The 19098-nt window shown below is 42.7% G+C and overlaps 1 protein-coding gene across 1 annotated transcript in view; it reads left to right on the forward strand.

Annotated features, from left to right (window-relative positions):
• KNG1 (kininogen 1) overlaps positions 1 to 19098 on the forward strand; it is a 32871-nt gene that overhangs the window by 3175 nt on the left and 10598 nt on the right. The window contains exons 2-6 of the mRNA XM_034438886.3: positions 7082 to 7177; positions 9245 to 9320; positions 12558 to 12730; positions 16164 to 16271; positions 17247 to 17328. Coding sequence (XP_034294777.2) covers positions 7082 to 7177; positions 9245 to 9320; positions 12558 to 12730; positions 16164 to 16271; positions 17247 to 17328 — 535 coding nt within the window. The remainder of the gene's footprint in view (positions 1 to 7081; positions 7178 to 9244; positions 9321 to 12557; positions 12731 to 16163; positions 16272 to 17246; positions 17329 to 19098) is intronic.

Consider the following 19098-nt stretch of genomic DNA (forward strand, 5'->3'; position numbering starts at 1 on the left):
AAAAATAAAATAAAATAAAATAAAATAAAATAAAATAAAATAAAATATTCTTTCCACCTCTTATTTTCCCCACAATAACAACCCTGTGAGGTGGGTTGGGTGTAGAGAGAGTATGACTGGCCCAAAGTCACCCAGTTGGTTTTTATGTCTAAGGTGGAACTAGAATTCACAGTCTCCTGGCTTCTAGCCTGGTGCCTTAACCCCTAGATCAGGGGTGGGCAAATGTGGCTCTTTTACAACCTGTGGACTTCAACTCCCAGAATTCCTGAGCCAGTTTGGCTGACTCAGGAATTCTGGGAGTTGAAGTCCACAGGTTGTAAAAGAGCCACATTTGCCCACCCCTGCCCTAGACCAACAATGGCAAACCTTTTGGGCTCGACATGTCAAAATTTGGGAAATTCTTAACTTGATGCTGCTGATGTGTCAAGAAAGAATTCTCTATTTCCCACTGCCCCCCCCCCATCTAGGCCATCCTGAACAGTGGCATTTGGCAACAGCTCCAAGGCTGGGCCTAAAGTAGCGACCCAGTCCTCTACTTCAATTCTAGCCCCCACTGCTACCACTCAAAATGGCTGCCCCACACCATTCCCCAAGGCACACAATGTTGCTCCAGGTTGCATGAGGCTTTCATTCTTGAATGTCTGTGGAGATTCTCAGTCATCCAGGTCATGGTATCCTGTTTCCTCCAAAATAAGACATCCCCTGATAATAAGCCCAATCGGGCTTTTGAGCGCATGGCAATAAGGCCAAGCGCTTATTTCAGGGTTCAAGAAAAATATAAGACAGGGCCACAAAAGAGCATTCTCTGAAGTTGCTTCAAGAATGACATCCCAAAGGTGCTTTTTCAAAAGGCAACTAGACTTTCTTTTTTCCTTGAAGATGTTTCACTTCTCATCCAAGAAGCTTTTTCAGTTCTGACTGAATGGTAAGAGAACTGAAGAAGCTTTTTGGATGAGAAGCGAAACATCTTCAAGGAAAAAAGAAAGTCTAGTTGCCTTTTGAAAAAGCACCTTTGGGATGTCATTCTTGAAGCAATTTCAGAGAATGCTCTTTTGTGGCCTCTGCAGCCTCTAAAAACCACAGGGAAGCACGGCCCTCTCATGCAATTTCTAGTAGGTCCAAAAACTATACAAGAGCACACCTCATTCTCACATGGCCCCAAAATCGCAAGAGTGTGGAGCATGCTTGCCGGGCATTGGTAAACACTTTGTGGCATGTCACTTTTGACATGTTTATTATAGGTTCACCATCACTGCAATATTTTTAATTTTTTTTATTTTTATTTGATTTATATGCCGCCCTTCTCTGGAGACTCAGGGCGGCTTACAATGTATTAAGCAATAGCCTTCATACTTTTGTATATTTTATACAAAGTCAGGTTATTGCCCCCACAATCCAGGCCCTCATTTTACCTACCTTAGAAAGGATGGAAGGCTGAGTCAACCTTGAGCCTGGTGAGATTTGAACTTGCGGTAATTGCAGGCAGCTGATGTTAATAACAGTGCTTTAGTCTGCTGCGCCACCAGACCATCCAATATTAATACTTCTTATAAATCTATCTATGGAATCCAATTGGATGGCAAACAAAGCAAAACTGAGGTTGAATTCTTTGTGGTTTAGGGTATTGTGAGAAGTAGCTCAACATGATAAACCCTAGTTTATGTATCTAGGCATGAACATGGGGATTGATCAGAGGAGTTGCATACAACTAATTTAACTTAAATTTAATTGGATTATATATTTTTGCCCTGGTCCCACTCCAGCACTTCCCCCTTTCTGTGGCTCAGTCCTTGGATTGTACTCAGTGGGCAAAATGGAGTCATGCCATTTATCTTTGGATTAAAGCAGTAGACAAATAGGCAATGCATTACTACCTCTGACTTTCATGTTGTCCAAGCAAAAATCAGGCGATGTTTACAGAGGTTAAATATTTGATCAGTTAGACATTTACTGAAAGTTTGCTTTGGATTTCAACTTGATTTGCCTTCATAATAGTACAGCCTTTATTGTCATTGTACATGTTAATGTTAATGTTAATGTTAATTTTATTTATATACCGCCCTTCTCCCGAAGGACTCGGGGCAGTGTACAGCCAATTTAAAAACATAAATATACAGACATCATCATTAAAAGTAATTAAAATCAATTAAACAGTTTCGGCCAAAATTTAAAACCCCAAGTTAAAACTCCAATTTAAAAACCATTTAAATCGACAGCCCCGCCTGTCGGAACAGTAGGGTCTTGAGGGCACAGCGAAAAACCCGGAGGTCAGAGATTGTACGTATTTCTGGGGGCAGTTCATTCCAAAGGGCAGGAGCTCCCACTGGGAAGGCTCTCCTCCGGGTGTCGCCAACCGGCATAATTTGGCCGACGGCACCCTGAGGAGTCCCTCTCTGTGGGAGCGAACTGGTCGGTGGGAGACTATTGGTGGCAGAAGGTGGTCCCGTAAATACCCTGGTCCTATGCCATGGAGTGCTTTAAAGGTGGTAACCAACATCTTGAATTGCACCCGGAAGACCACTGGGAGCCAGTGCAGCTCGCGCAGGAGGGGTGTTACATGGGTGCAATGAGTTGCGCCCATAACCACCCTCACGGCCGCATTCTGGACCAGTTGGAGCCTCCGAGTGCTCTTCAAGGGGAGCCCCATGTAGAGAGCATTACAGTAGTCCAGCCGGGAGGTGACAAGGGCGTGAGTGACCATGTGTAGGGCGTCCCGGTCTAGAAAGGGACGCAACTGGCGGATCAGGCGAACCTGATAAAAAGCCCCCCCTAGCCACGGCCGTCACGTGCTCTTCTAAAGACAGCCGTGCATCCAGGAGGACACCCAGATTGCGAGCCCTCTCTGTGGGGGGCAAAAATTCACCCCCAATAGTCAACGATGACACCAGCTGACTATACCGGGACGCTGGAAGCCAGAGCCACTCGGTCTTGGAAGGGTTGAGTCTGAGCCTGTTTCTTCCCATCCAGACCCGCACGGCCTCCAGGCAGCGGGACATCACATCAAGGGCATCATTGGGGTGGTCTGGTCATGTATACAACGAAATTGGTTAAGCCTCTTAAAATTGAAAGGACTGTTTTGCGGCACAGCAAACACCTGCAAGAATTTTGACTCCAATAATGTTTTTGATTCTTGAAGCTGCCGTGATCATTGCAAAGTTAGTTAGCTTTAAGATGAGTTCATCCAGATTTCTCCATCTTGACAACTTTAAGAGGTTGGATTTGGACTCCCAGAATTCCCCAGCCAGTATGCATTTTTGTCTCCAAAGCAGCAATAAAGGTATAAAAACTTCTGTTTGGATTGTAGCAGTTCTACCTACATGGGAGTTGTAAAAATAGTACATTTCTACCAGTAGTGGGTTTCAAATCCCGGGGCTACCGGTTCGCTATCAGTAGCGCACGGGTGGGCGCACTCGCTTTGCGCAGAGCGTTTTTGATGACATCTAGGCAGGTGGGCAGAGCCTCCCACCACAGTCACTACTGGTTCTCCCGAACCAGGGCGAACCGGGAGCAACCCACCACTGATTTCTACTCTGAAAAAAACAGCAGATCATCAAGAGAGCTAGCCCTAAACTGCTTTTGCTGACTTTGTTGTTTTGTGTGGAAAAATAGTCAACCAAAATAAGGGTTTCCTTAATTAAAGCTGAAGAACACTTTTTAAATCTAGGATCCTACAGATATAAAGGTAAAAGTTTCCCTGTCCAATCGTATCTAAGTCATCTTTGAGTTATCTTTGGGGTAGTGTTCATCTTTGTTTCTTAGCCGAGGGAGCCAACAACGCTGGCTCCAGGGTCATATGGCTAGCATGACAATATGCTGCAACCCACAGCATGGGACAAAAACCACAAAATGCTGTTACTTTTCCCACCAAAGGGGTACCTATTGATCTACTCACATTTTGCATGCTTTCCAGATGCTAGGTGGGCAGGTGTTAGAGCAAGTAACAGGAGCTCGCCCATTGCAAGGCACTCAGGTCTCGAACCTGGGCTGTCGGCCAGCTGACAAGCTCAGTGTCCTTGACCACTGAGCCACTGCATGCCCGCCCTACAGGTATATAATATTTAGGGAATGAAGGTTTGCTTGGATTCCACGGGGAAGAAGTCCTGAGACGTTGTGGGTGCAGACATAGAGCCACTGTGGACAACTTCCTAAATCAAATGAGTCCTTTTCTGGGATCATATTGCAGCAGGGGAGGGTGCTCACACAATCCTAGGAAAACACTTTTTCTTCTCTGAATCCATAGTGCTTCCCAGCTCTATACTTACTTTCTTACTTATTTCATCAAGCATGTATTAGATAACAGATATAAATATAAACATGATTATGAATACAGGATATGGATATGAGTAAATGGGGACAGTAGGACAGTAGGACAGAGACGGTAGGCACGCTGGTGCGCTTATTATTTAAAATTATCATTTAATAATTTTAAACTATTTTAACTTATGTTGTCTTGTGTTTTTAATAGGCTGTACACCTCCCTGAGTCCTTCGGGAGAAGGGCAGTATAGAAATAAAATTATTTATTTATTTATTTAATTTATGCATGCCTCTTACAGATCTCTTAAGAATTTGGTGAGGTTGACAGTGGATAGTCTAAGGTTAAAGTTTTGGGGGTTTGGAGAAGAAACCACAGAGTCAGGTAGTGTATTCCAGGCATTGACCACTCTGTTGCTGAAGTCGTATTTTCTGCAATCGAGTTTGGAGCGGTTTACCTTAAGTTTGTATCTATTGTGTGCTCGTGTATTGTTGTGGTTGAAGCTGAAGTATTCATTGACAGGTAGGACATTATAGCAGATAATTTTATGTACTATGCATAGGTCAGACTCAAGGCGGCGAAGTTCTAAGTTGTCTAAACCCAAAATTTCAAGTCTGGTGGCATAAGGTATTCCGTTGCGAGCAGAAGAGTGGAGGACTCTTCTCGTGAAATATCTCTGGACTCGTTCAATTGTATTCATGTCTGATATGCAGTGCGGGTTCCAGACAGATGAGCTGTATTCAAGAATTGGTCTAGCAAAAGTTTTGTATGCCCTAGTTCGCAGTACATTACCGTAGAAGAAGCTACGCAAGATTAGGATAACAACTCTTAATGCCTTTTTGGCAATGCTGTTACAGTGAGCTCTGGCACTTAAATCATTAGAGATCAGTATTCCAAGGTCCTTGACAGAGTGAGGATCGTCTACGAGGTCATATCCGCACAGCTTGTATTTTGTGTTCTGATTTTTTTTTGCCAATGTGTAAGACAGAGCATTTGTTGGTTGAGATTTGGAGTTTTTTTTTTTTTGTTTTTTTTTTTAATTTGATTTATATGCCGCCCTTCTCCAAAGACTCAGGGCAGCTTACAATGTGCTCAGCAATAGCCTTCATCCTTTTGTATATTTATACAAAGTCAGCTTATTGCCCCCACAAACTGGGTCCTCATTTCACCTACCTTAGAAAGGATGGAAGGCTGAGTCAACCTTGAGCCTTGGCGAGATTCGAACCCTGCAGTAATTGCAGGCAGTTGGTCTTAATAACCAGCTTAATAACAGGGTGCCTTAAACCCCTGTACTACCAAGGCTCTTTTGTTGCCAATTGTTTGACCATTCTGACACATAGTCAAGGTCTCTTTGTAGGGTAGCAGCATTGTTGATGGTGTTGGATAGTTTTACATACAGGTAATCCTCAATTTACAACCACATTATGGGACCAGAATTTCCATTCCGCAAGGCGGTTGTTAAGACAGTCATACCCGAATTTACAACCTTTTTTGCCGTGGTTGTTAAGCGAATCACTGCAGTCATTAAGCAAATCTAGCACCACCACCACCCATTGACTTTGCTTGTTAGAAGTCAGCTGGGAAGGTCAAAAATGGTGATCACATCAGCCCAAGATGATATGAGAAATACATGCTGGTTGCCAAGCGCCCAAATTTTGATCACACAACTGTGGTGATGCTGTGACAGTCATATGTATGAGGACCACTTAGAAGTCACTTTTTAAATGCCGTTGTAACTTCGAACCATTGCTAACTGAATGGTTGCATGTTGAGGACTACCTGTGTTGATATAACTTTAAGTATTTCTATGAGGTTCTTTGGAGCTCCATCACTTGAGACTTTCAAGAGGAGATTGGACTGCCATTTGTCAGAAATGGTGTAGGGTCTCCTGCTGAGCGAAGGGTTGGACTAGATGACCTATAAGGTCCCTTCCAACTCTGTTAATCTGCATTTGTATACTGTAGAAACATAGAAGAACATTGGCAGACTTTTCTCATTACTTGTTGTGGCCCATCAGTGGCCTGTGCAGCTAGTAGCTGATTCCGACAGTGAGGAGGCTGGTGTGGTGCTGCGCCAGCAGCCTGTGCACATGGTACTCAAGTCAGACAATGAGGAGGCTGGAGAAGATGTGATGCCAGTGGCAGGGATTCAGCCAGGGCCTTCAGAACCTCCAGAAGCTCCCATAAGTGAAGAGGAAGAAGAGGAGGAGCCTCTTCTCAATGCATGGGCGCGCAGAGCTGCCAAAAGGCAGAAGTGGCTCATCAGGAGGAGGTCTCCTCGAGAGTAAGGCTTGGGGCTAATTGGCCACTCCCTTAGCCTATTTAAGGAAGGACGACGACTGAGGCAATTTGCAGGGAACAACTTCATTCACTCTCCTTCGCATCCTGATCTTAGTTCTCTTATCAGTTTCCTGCAAATTGCTTCTGGGCTTTCTGCCAACCATAGTAAGATTACGATTATTTATTCTTTGGATTCTTGTAGGCTGTTAAGAAAGTTAATTAACAGCCTTTATTTGAAAAAGACATTTAATTTAGTAAACTAAGGTTTGTACAGACTTTGTGTGTGCTACGTTCTTTGGGGTCCGTAGCTGGGGCAGAACATTACTAGGACATGGGCCATTACAGGTGGAATGGCCATCAAAATAAAAATGCAACTTTGGGATAAATTATGTTATTTATATGTTTAATCATTGGTTGTGCTTCACTTTATTCCTGTGTTGTTTTAACTGTTAGACACTCAGAATTGTGTATTTGAGATGGGCGGCCATATCGATTTATTAAATAAATAAATGAAATTGCAACAGCACTCATGTAAATACTCTTTTCAGGCAGATAAAAAATTCCACGTCATCTATCAAGTAAGAGAAACCATGTGTCCAATTGCTGCGGACAAGCCTTGGCAAAACTGTGATTTTTCGGGAGGAGTAAGTATTCATTCTTCCTCCTTTGAAGTGACCAGAAAGAGGTTCATGGGGGAAAGCAAGAAGAAAGAGAGAGGTGTACGGTATATAGTGCTGCCAGGATCACCATATGCAACGAGACAAAAGATGTCATTAAAATAGTCTTGTGGAGAAATTGCATTTTGGCACCAGCCTCAAGGTTGGGTACTATTAGGTGGATTTCTTGGCAATTTTCAGACATGTGGACTTCAACTCCCAGAGTTCTCTTGCTAATAGGCTAGCGGAGGAATTCTGGGAGCGGAAGCCCATATTCCTCAAAGCCGCCAATTTGGCCTATATTGTCATGTGACTATTGAGGGGAACAGTTGGCCCATTAAAAAATAACCCCACCTTTTGTGCCCAGGTGGTGTCACCTGACCCTTAAAGGCCAATAGAAAGAAAGAAGAGATTTCTATTGGATTTGGGTGGGAAAAATTTAGATGTCTTATCTTGGCTGGAATCTAGGATGAGGGGTGACTTCAGGCAAGGCTGAAAGTTATTGAGTTAGAATTACATTAGGAGCTTCTTTATTTAAATTCTATCATCTATCTGTTCTGACCCAGCCTTAGCAGAAACAAGAAACAGACTCCTTGTCACAAAAAAACCCTCTTTATTTATCTCCTGTGAATTAATGGCATTCACACACCAAAAAGTCCAGGCAATAGTCCTTCAAAGAGTTAACTGCAGTAACAGACCTTACAAGTTCCTTGCGATAATTGCCAGGCTGTGAGCTCCCAGCCTGCAAATTAAGTTCTGGCAAGCAGTCTCTGAGGCACGAAAGGCAATGAGCAAATTTTTCAGAAATCCGAACTGTTGTCTTCTATGACCACCACTCCCCTTTCCTTCTATTTATTCCCCAGCCAGGGAGGGGACATTCAGCATCCATGTGTGCCTTGCTTCCCAAGTCAATTCCTTTCCCTCAGTTGTTCTCCTCTCCTAACAGCTCTGGGCATACGTGCATCTGGAACAGGCCCCAGCTGTTCTTCCTCCCCACTTATCTCAGCCTCCAAAGGCAGCTGCCTCTCCGGTGGCTGGGAAATGTCGGATGGCTCTGGCTCTATCTCTGCGTCCGATGCAGAGCATCCATCAGAGCCTTCCCCAGACTCCAGGACTGGCCCAAGTTCCTCCCCAACCTCCTCATCGTCTAAGTCTGCCACCAGCTCTGCTGGCAGCTGGCAGGTCACAACACTATCTATCTATCTATCTATCTATCTATCTATCTATCTATCATCTATCTATCTATCTATCTTTCCATCTATCTATCTATATCTATCTATCTATCTATCTATCTTTCTATCTATCTATCTATCTATCTATCTATCATCATCATCTATCTGTCTATTCCACTAGGCACAGCCAAATGATATGATAACAAATGAAGATTACCATCTACCCAACTGAGAAAATACAATGCTTTATTGGTCTCCCCAAAGATCTATCTGCATGCGTTCCATCACACATTATAAAAAATATAGGATCTTAACTGCAATACAAGAAGTCCTCGACTTACAACAAAAGTCCTCGACTTTTAACAGAGACCGTTAAAAGTTACAACTGCATTGAAAAAAAGTGACTAATGATTGTTTTTCACAGTTATGACCTTTCCAGTATTCTCCATGATCATGTGATCAAAATTCAGATGTATTTTATGACCATTGCTGTGTCCCAAAATCATGTGATCACTTTTTGCAACCTTCTGAAGCCAGATTTACTTAATAACTGGGTTACTAATTTATCAACTGCTGTTATTCACTTAACAACCGAGGCAAGAAAGGTCGTAAATGGGGCAAAAGTCACTTAACAAATGTCTCATTTAACAAGAGAAATTTTGGGCTCAGTTGTGGTCATAAGTCAAGGACTACCTGTATTTAAGTATAGGCAGCACTACCAACCCCTTGACAGATTATCAAACAATATCAAAAAGCTATGAAATGTGATGAATTCTACTTCTTAACAGTGGAAAGTGAATATACACAACTCCTTGGCAACTCCTGTGATGTCCCACTGAACACATAAGAGCTCAACTGATGTCTCTCTTTTCTTCTGTCACAGGATTATGGAAACTGTACAGCTATCATTGATATTGCCTCACAAGAGTCAATATCACAGAATTGCAAATTTGGCCCAGGTAAGTAAATTTTAAGATAGATATAGATATAGATATAGATATAGATATAGATATAGATATAGATATAGATATAGATATAGATATGTAACCATTTTCCTATCCTACTCTTGATGATAATGGAGGGGGTGGGGGAAAATCAGTGATCTGATTTAAACCAATACTTGTGAAAGGGAAAAAAATCAGGAAAGGGTGATACTAGAGTAACTCCACCTTCGTTTTCCGTTGTGTAACTTAGTACATTGTGGGCCAGGTGACATTTAAGAAGTGGATTGCTCGCTTGCCAAATAAGGAATTGCACATTGTTGAAATAGAACGGGGAAAAACTGTTTGGGATTTTTGAACAACAATAAAACAACCAAATGGTTTAAAGTTAAGACTTTTAAACCATTCAGCCCTTTATCATTCTCCAAAAATTCCTACATTAAGATATTACTCCATAAAATTCCCATGGGAAAAGTAAGTTCAATTTTAGTGATGAGGGATTTTAGAGAGCACAACGAATGTCTTTTCCCTTAATGCCTTTCCTCCTTTCTCATCTTAATCAACCCAAATACCCTTAAACAACAATTTTTTAAAAAGCTAATGTAGGTTGTGCTAGATGTTCTTCTCCAAATAAGGTTTCCTGCCTAAGCAGGGGATTGGACTAGAAGACCTCCAAGCAAGATCCCTTCCAACTCTGTTATTCTATTCTATTCTAAACACACACCCTTGCTTATCATAGCTAAACTTTTTCTCCAAAACTTGGACTAATGGAGATAGGTGAAAAAGAAATGAGATTTTCAGTCACAACTCCTTCACTTTCCACACACAAACAGGCTCCACTTTTCAATGCAGAAATCAATCCAGCTTTGTGGAACATTGTATTTTGGCTGCACTAAAGTCATTGTTCTGCTGACCAAATTAAAAATGGAAAAAAAAATAGAGCTGTGCCAACCACAGCACATAGGGCAGGGGTGAAATCCAGCAGGTTCCAACTGTGTTATTCTGTTTCTTTCCATCTATCAGTTCTAAAGATTTGCAATATATGTTGGTGAATTCAGTCGCGAGAGTTAGTCCTTCTCCAGCAATCCCTGTGCAAAATGTCTGTGCAGGTGCATCTCAGATTGTTAAGCGACATCATTGAACTAAACTTTTTAAAATAAAAAGGCAGGGTTTGCTTTTTTAAAAAAAAAAATCTTTGTGGTTTAAAACATGTTCCCAATGTAATGGTGACACCTAGCTGTCAGCAGCATTCAGTGGCCAGGATATTGTGTTTTCAAAGTTAAGATTCAAAAATGACCCAAAAAATGCACTTCTGCCTCTACAAAAATTCCTCTTTGTGCTTGGATAAAAAAAAAAGGGACAATTAGGACATCTTCTCCATCCCTTCTCTCCAACTCTATTAGAGATTTGATCAGCTATTACCGTATTTTTCGGAGTATAAGATGCACTTTTTCCCCCCTAAAAGAGGGTGAAAATTTGGGTGTGTCTTATACACCGAATGTAGCCCCACCCACCCGCTGGTTCCCATCCTTTGGCTTCTGCTGCAAGCAATTTACCTCCTTGCAGCAAACAGCAAACAGCCCATTTCAGCTTCAGCACAGCCTGATTAGCACAAGCAGTTGATTGTCTGTTGGATCGGGAGGCAAACTGCTGTGAGGCAGATTTTTTTTTTCCTTGTGCTAATCAGGATGTGCTGAAAATGAAACTAAAGCAGGCTGTTTGCTGTTTGCTGCAACGAGGCAAATTGCTGGGAGGCAGCAGCAGAGGCAGAGGCAGATTTTTTTTTTCTTGTTTTCCTCCCCCCAAAAAGGTAGGTGCGTCTTATAGTCTGAACCGTCTATAGAATTACCGCATTTTTTGGAGTATAAGATTTTAAAATTCAGGAAAACCATGAATTTGAACAAGTTCATGGTTCAGCCCAGATACTACAACGTGGGAAAAAAGTTAAATTTTGCAGCAACATTTGAAGCATAGCAGGTGATAAGTCTCCCACCTTACTGTCACTTAGATCCTCACAATCTACGCAGTTATCTGGTATGGGAAGCATAGGTTTCTGTGACTTTGAAGTTGGAACTCTTCTGGGAGGGGGTGCAATGAAGGGCCTTGTGTTCTGAAAGGGTGTTGGGCAACTCCCCTTGGGGCTCCGGCTGGCCCCTGACCTTCGCACTTTCTGCCACGAATTAAAAACTTGGTTATTCAAGTCTCCTGGCCTGGACTGAGGGGTTTTATATGGGTTTTTTAATTTTTATCTGGTTTAATTGGGTATTTTAACTTTGCACTGTGGTTATTGTGGATTTTATTGTTGTGAGCCGCCCTGAGTCCGTTGGAGATAGGGCAGCATATAAGCTAAATAAAACAAAATAAATAAAATAAATAAATTCCTATTGTGGCTAATGGCTTTCATCCTATGCTGGATCTTGGGTGAGGGACTGCTTGTTCTAATCCTACCATTCCACCTTTGTTAGTTGTCAAACCTTGCTGCAAGGAGTTTTGAAATATCCCGTCTTGAATTGATTTCCGCCTGCAGTATTTGCTTTGCTTATGAATAGAGCTATCTAGATAGTTGGTTTCTTCTTTCAATAAACTCTTTACCTCCTTAAGTGCTGGCATCTACTATGGGCTATTAAGAAAGGCTTGGGGGCTGATTTCAGTCTTTAAGAGCATGTTTCTTCATTTAGGGAAATATAATATTCTGCCTTTTTTTTAATATTTCCCAAAATATTTCATTGTTTGGGGGGGGGCTTCCCACACTACCATATGCGCAAAGATTAAACATAATAAACCTCAGTGTTGAAAGGCAACGTACGATATAATTGTTTGTGTACCATTAATTTCTCTAAAGATGAATTGCCCCAGGGATGAAATCCAGCAGGTTGTGGAGAACCTGTAGCAGAAATTTTGAGTAGTTCGGAGAACCGGCAAATACCGCCTCTGGCTGGTCCCAGATTGGGTGGGAATGGGGATTTTGCAGTATCCTTCCCCTGCCATGCCCACCAAGCCATGCCCACCAAGCCACATCATGCCCACCAAGCCACACCCACAGAACCAGCAGTAAAAAAATTTGGATTTCACCACTGAATTGCCCCATATCGTTCATCCTTTCCTAAACTACTATTTTCATTCCTTGCCCTTTCTTTAATCTCTGACCTTTACCTGTTTGTGTACTGAGTGCTGCAGTAATTTCCATGTTACTTTCACTTTTAATTTCTTTGCTTTTGTTTCCCTTTTTCTAATTTATGGTTGGCTTGCTTTCAGGACAGGAGAACGTAGTACAATCTTTTGCAAATTGCCTGGGGTGCTGGCATCCCATAGATCCTAAGAGTTTGGAAGTGCTTCCTATTGTGAGATTCACCATACGGCAATTTAACAATCAGAGTCAACAATCCGCCTTATTCGAAGTTAAAGAAATGAAAAAAGCGACCCGTCAGGTTGGTATAAGGTAAAGGTAAAGGTTTCCCTTGCACATATGTGCTAATCATTCCCGACTCTAGGGGGCGGTGCTCATCTCCGTTTCAAAGCCAAAGAGCCAGCGCCGTCCGAAGACTTCTCCATGGTCATGTGACTAAATGCCAAAGGCGCACGGAACGCTGTTACCTTCCCACCAAAGGTGGTCCCTATTTTTCTACTTGCATTTTTTACGTGCTTTCGAACTGCTAGGTTGGCAGAAGCTGGGACAAGTAACGGGAGCTCACCCCGTTACGCGGCACTAGGGATTCGAACTGCTGAACTGCCGACCTTTCGATCGACAAGCTCGATGTCTTAGCCACTGAGCCACCACATCCCTCACGGTGGTATATGTTGGTATATGGTATATATTGGTCGGTATATGTTGCAATAATGCCCCATTTTAATTTTCCAGAATTAGGTGATTTGGATGGATTTATAGTTAAATCTGAAAACGTGGAATGTCCTCCCCTTGGGTATGTTTGTGAAACCTTCACTTGTTTAAAAAAAAACAACAGCCCAGTCAAATCTTGGTAAAACACACAAATTATAAATATAATTCGGATAGTAGTCTGTGTGGTTTTATTTAAACTACAGTGGTACCTGGATACTTGTCATTAATTGGTTCTGGGAGGTGCGATGAGTACCAAAAATGATGAGTACCAAGCAAATTTTTCCCATATGGAATAATATAAATAAATATCATGTGTTCCCAAACAAAAACCAATGCACATTTTTAAGGCAATACATAAAAAGATAGGATTGTATATCATTATTTTACATCAGGGGTGAAATGCTCCCGGTTCGGACCGGATCACCTGATCCAGTAGCGATGGTGGCAGATGGTTCAGAGAACCGGTAGCAAAAATCCCTGAGCCCCCCCACCCCACCATGCCCGCTGAGCTGCATGATCATCAGAGGCTTTTTTTTTTACTTTTAAAAGCGTTTTAAAAAGCGTGGCTCAGCTGGGATCATCAGAGGCTTTTCAAAGCATTTTTTTCTGCAACCTCTTCCGGGGAAAAGGTGGTTTAAAAAATGCTTTGAAAAGCCTCTGACGATCCCAGCTGAGTTGCCTGATCGTCATATAGGCTTTTAAAAAATTATCTGACGATCAAACAACTCAGCTGGGATCGTCAGAGAGGCTTTTTAAAAAATTCATTTCTTTGCATTTTTTTGCATCACCAAGCCACGCCCACAGAACCGGTAGTAACAAATTTTAATTTCACCCCTGCTTTACATGAGAAGTTTTTAAGAAGAGATTAGACAACCATGTGTCTGAAATGGTGCAGGGTTTCCTGCCTGAGCAGGTGGTTGGACTAGAAGACCTCCAAGGTCCCTTCCAACTCTGTTATTCTATTCTAAATACTTAAAAACAACTTAAAAGTCAGCCATCAATACACCCCAATCAACATCTAAAAAGCCATATACAATAGGCACTATAAATATCATACACCAGGCTTCAGCACGAGTCTGAAAGCTCGGAAGACTTAACCGCTTGTCCCGATGACCGACCCAGATTAGATCCTGCAACATTATCCTGGGACACATATATTCGCCTTCATTCACAAGAAATACTTAGATTAAATTTAAAAAAAACTTCACTTTACCCGTGCTTGTGGGCTGCCACAAAGAAGAAGGGGTCAATTTATTTTCCAAAGCAGCAGAGGGCAGGACAAGAAACAATGGTTGGAAACTAACCAAAGAGAGAAGCAACCTGGAATTAAGGAGAAACTTCCTAACAGTGAGGACAACTAACCAGTGGAACAGAAGTTGCCTTCAAAAATCATGGGCGCTCCCTCACTGGAGGTTTTTAAGAAGGGACTAGACCCATGATGGTGAACCTATGGCACACATGCCACAGATGGCACACGGAGCCATATCGGTGGGCACACAAGCATTGCCATAGTTCAGCTCCACCTTCGGGCCCACCAGAAGTCGGGAAACAGGCTGTTTCCAGCCTCTGGAGGCCCTCTGGGGGTGGGTGGGAAAAGCCCGTTTTTTGCTCTCCCAAGGCTCCAGAGTCTTTCTAGGAGCCTGGGGAGGCCCTCTGGAGGCTGGAAATGGCCTGTTTCCCACTGGTCGTTGGCAAAAGGGCCATTTCCAGCCTCCAGAGGGCCTTCGGGGGGGTGGGGAAGGCTGTTTTCGCCCTCCCCAGGCTCCTAGAAAGGCTCTGGAGCCTGGGGAGAGTGAAAAACGAGCCTACCAGGCCCACCATGCCATCACGTGCCAAAAGCGGGGGAAGCACAGGGAGTCACACGTCCATGCGTGGGGGTGTGCATTGAATTATGGGTGTGGGCATGCATGTGTGCGACCCCCTGTGCTCCCCCCGCTTTTGGCACACGACAGCAAAAAGGTTAGCCATCACTGGACTAGACAGTCACTTATCTGAAATGGTATAGGTTCTCCTACTTGAGCAGGAGGCTGGACTAGAAGACCTCCAAGGTCCCTTCCAGCTCTATTCTATTCACTTGTACCGATGAGGAAAAGAAGCACAAAAATACACAAGATGATCACAGACGCTAAGATAAAACTACACTGACTTTTAAGTGGTTTTTAAGTATTTAGAATAGAATAGAATAACAGAGTTGGAAGAAATCTTTTTATTTTATTTTATTTTTTTATTAGATTTATATACCGCCCTACTCCCGAAGGACTCAGGGCGGTGAACAGCCACAAAGTAAAACACATAAATACAAAATTTAAAAGCAGAATAAAATCGAATTAAACAATTTGGCCCAAGACAAATTTAAAACACCCCAATAATTTAAAACAGATTAAAATGTATATTGTAAAAAGAACAAAGAAAAAAGGGGAAAAAATTAGGCTAGGACAGCTTGGTGGAATAAAAAGGACTTGAGAGTGTGACGGAAAGTGCACAGATCCAGGATCCTCCGTATCTCCGGGGTGGGGAGCTCGTTCCAGATAGTAGGTGCCCCCACAGAGAAGGCCCTCCCTCTAGGGGTTGCCAGTCGACACTGTTTGGCTGACGGCACCCGGAGGAGCCCCTCTCTATGAGAGCGTACCGGCCGGTGGGAGGCTGTTTGTGGTAGCAGGCGGTCCCGTAAGTAACCAGGTCCCGAGCCATGGAGCGCTCTAAAGGTGGTGACCAAAGCCTTGAAGCGCACCACTCTGTGCATATCTTGGAGATATGCACAGAGTAAGAGTTACTGCATGACTAACGTGTCACCTTTGTTTTGGCTGGAAGGAGTAGTGAGTCACGAGGCAACTGACACCAACAAGTTCTAGCTTCCACGTTGAGTACCAAACAAATGTCAAGTACCGGGACAAAATTTTCTCGTCAAAATGCGTTGAGTACCAAAATTCAATGAGTTTCAAAGCAATTGAGTCCCAAAGTACCATTGTAATTTCTCTTAACAAGATACTTGTTCTGTGCAACTTCTCTTAAATTTCTTGCAGGTGGTTAATGGATGGAATTACAATTTGGAATATTCGATAAAAGAAACAAATTGTTCCAAGAGTGAATTTCTAGATTTGAGCCCAGCATGTAGACATCTTCCTGAAGGGGTAAGTTAACTTCTTTTATGTCATATTCCTAGGCTAGGTAGATAAAGATAGATGACAGATTAGATAGAGATAGATAGCTGATAGATAGATAGATAGATAGATAGATAGATAGATAGATAGATAGATAGATAGACATAGATAGACATAGATAGATGACAGATTAGAGATAGATAGATAGATAGATAGATAGATAGATAGATAGATAGATAGATAGATAGATAGATAGATAGATGAGCCACGGTGGCGCAGTGGTTAGAGTGCAGTACTGCAGGCTACTTCTGCTGGCTGACTGCAATTTGGCGGATCGAATTTTACCAGGCTCAAGGTAGATTCAGCCTTCCATCCTTCCGAGGTGGCTAAAATGAGGACCCAGATTGTTGGGGGCAATATGCTGACTCTATAAACTGCTTAGAAAAGGCTGTAAAGCACTGTGAAGCGACATATAAGTAAGTGCTATTGCAATAGAGATAGATGGATGGATAGATAAATGATAGATGGATGATAGATAGAGATTATCTCTCTCTCTCTCTCTCCCTCCCTTCCTCCCTCTCTCTCTCCATTTACGATAGTAAGACCTGGAAAAACACAGAGAAATACAAATAATGGAAAAATATTCCATTACTTCCTTTGAGATAGATCAGCATCAGCAATATGGGCCATGTCAGGATTAGCAAGATTAAAAAACTCAGTTTGTTAAAAGAATTCTGCCTCAAGATTTGAAGAGATGAAAGCTTTTCCCTATATCCTGCAGAATGGTAGAGGCCAAGATAATCTGATGCCATGTGCATATAGCAAAAGGCCTTCTCTCTGGGTGCAAGTTATCTGGAATAGGGGATATGTATTCTGTGCATGAGCTCGTACTTTGTGCCAGTCATACTCACAGGGATGCCATCTGGAAAAACTGAGTGAAACAAAGGAGCTGCTTGATAAAATGCACAGTTTAGCCTTCTCATATATTTTTTTTTCCTTTTCCAGCAAGAAGGTTCCTGTACAGTTACTGCCCACATTGACAATGCAAACACACTGGTCCATGCACAACAGGATTGCAAAGTGCAAGGTTTGTAACTATTTATTTATTTATTTATTTATTTATTTAACACATATTTATATGCTGCCCTTTTCCCAAGGGACAAAGGGCGGCGAACACAAGCTAAAAACATACAATGATAAAAGAAGAATCTAATTAAAACCAATTAAAGTCAAAATAATAAATAATAAAACCCCAGAATCAGAACTCAGCCCAAATGGCCCATTTGTTGACATAGCCAAGTCTTTAGGTCTCGACGGAAGGAGCGGAGATCAGGCGCCGTCCGGAGCTCGGTGGGTAACTCATTCCAGAGGGTAGGAGCGCCCACAGAGAACTTTTATTTTATTATTTATTTGATTTGATTTTTATACCGCCCTTCTGCAGCAACAAGTGCTTTGTAACCACTTGATTCAGAAGTGTTTGAAGTATCTTGGCGATGACAAATTCATATTGCATGCATTCAGTTCTTTAGGATCTTCTACTATACCATGTTTCCCCGAAAATAAGACCGGGTCCTATATTAATTTTTGCTCCGAAAGACGCATTAGGTCTTATTTTCTGGTTAGGTCTTATTTTGGGGAAAATACAGTACATTTAGTACAGATGCACCCATCTGTCTGACAATCTTAACTGAGGCTTATTTTGGGGTTAGGGCTTATATTACAAGCATCCTAATAAATCATGCTAGGACTTATTTTCCGGTTGGGTCCTATTTTCAGGGAAACAGGGTAGATGTCAAAGCCCTGATAAAGTTGTTGAACTAGAGTTCCCATAATCATCCTCCTCTCTGGCCATACTTCCAAAAGATGCAGGGTATAGGTAGAACCCATCAGGCCTCAGCCAACCAGACAAAGTAGAGAGGTTGATGCGACTTGCAGTTCAAGATTTGGAGACACAAAGATTGAAGGGCGGAGGTTTACTCTCTGAGCTTGTGGGTTGGTTTCTGAACATTTCGTTAGCAGGTTCCCTAAACGCCGCTGAAGATGTTACTTAGCCTGGTAATGAAATCTTTGGAAACCAACCCACAAGCTTGGAGAACGAACCTCCACCCTCATCCTACACCTGAACTACAGATATTTGCCACCATCACAAACAATCATTGGCCATCTAAAAACAGAAATGATCAAAAAGCATCAGGTTAATTTGGCTTCCAGAATTACTTACAGCCTGTCCCTGGGTTAAAAATGTTTGACTTAAGGATGGCTCATAGATATGAAGGAGCTGACACTTACTAAAATTGGTGGACAGCATCCTCCTTCCTCAAGCCAATAAAATGCTGATGCCGCATGTTTTTGATATACACGTAATCCCTGGTTTTCGAACATTCTGTTAGTGAATGTTCGAAGTTATGCGATAAGCACCTCGTAGAGTTTGCAAACAAGGCCCGAAACTATGCATCTTGCAGCACCACAGCTGTTGTTCGTCCTTACAAACAATCGCAGAGGCTCTGCAACATTTGTCCTGCATGTTGTCGGCTGAAATGGAACTTCTGAGGGGCAGATCCACCCCTCGGAAGCTCCATTCGGGCATCCAGAGGCCTCCCTTGGAGGCTTCATTTGGGGCCTGCAACGGGCCAGGGGAGGCCTATGGAGGGCCAAACAGAGAGTCAGAGGGCCGGATTCATCCCTCAATAGCTCCATTTTGCCCTGCAATGAGCCGGGGGAGGCCCGCGGAATCCCAAACGGAACTGCACGTGGCTGAGAGGCTGAAGAGGAGACTGCTTGCTAGTCTCCTCTTCAGCCTCTCGCTAGGCAGAGTGGCAGATTGGGGGGAAAGCAATTTGGGGACCATGAGGTATTT

This window comes from Pantherophis guttatus, chromosome 6 (genome assembly GCF_059756535.1).
Source record: "Pantherophis guttatus breed Tessera chromosome 6, ASM5975653v1, whole genome shotgun sequence".
Taxonomy (NCBI): Eukaryota; Metazoa; Chordata; class Lepidosauria; order Squamata; family Colubridae; genus Pantherophis; species Pantherophis guttatus.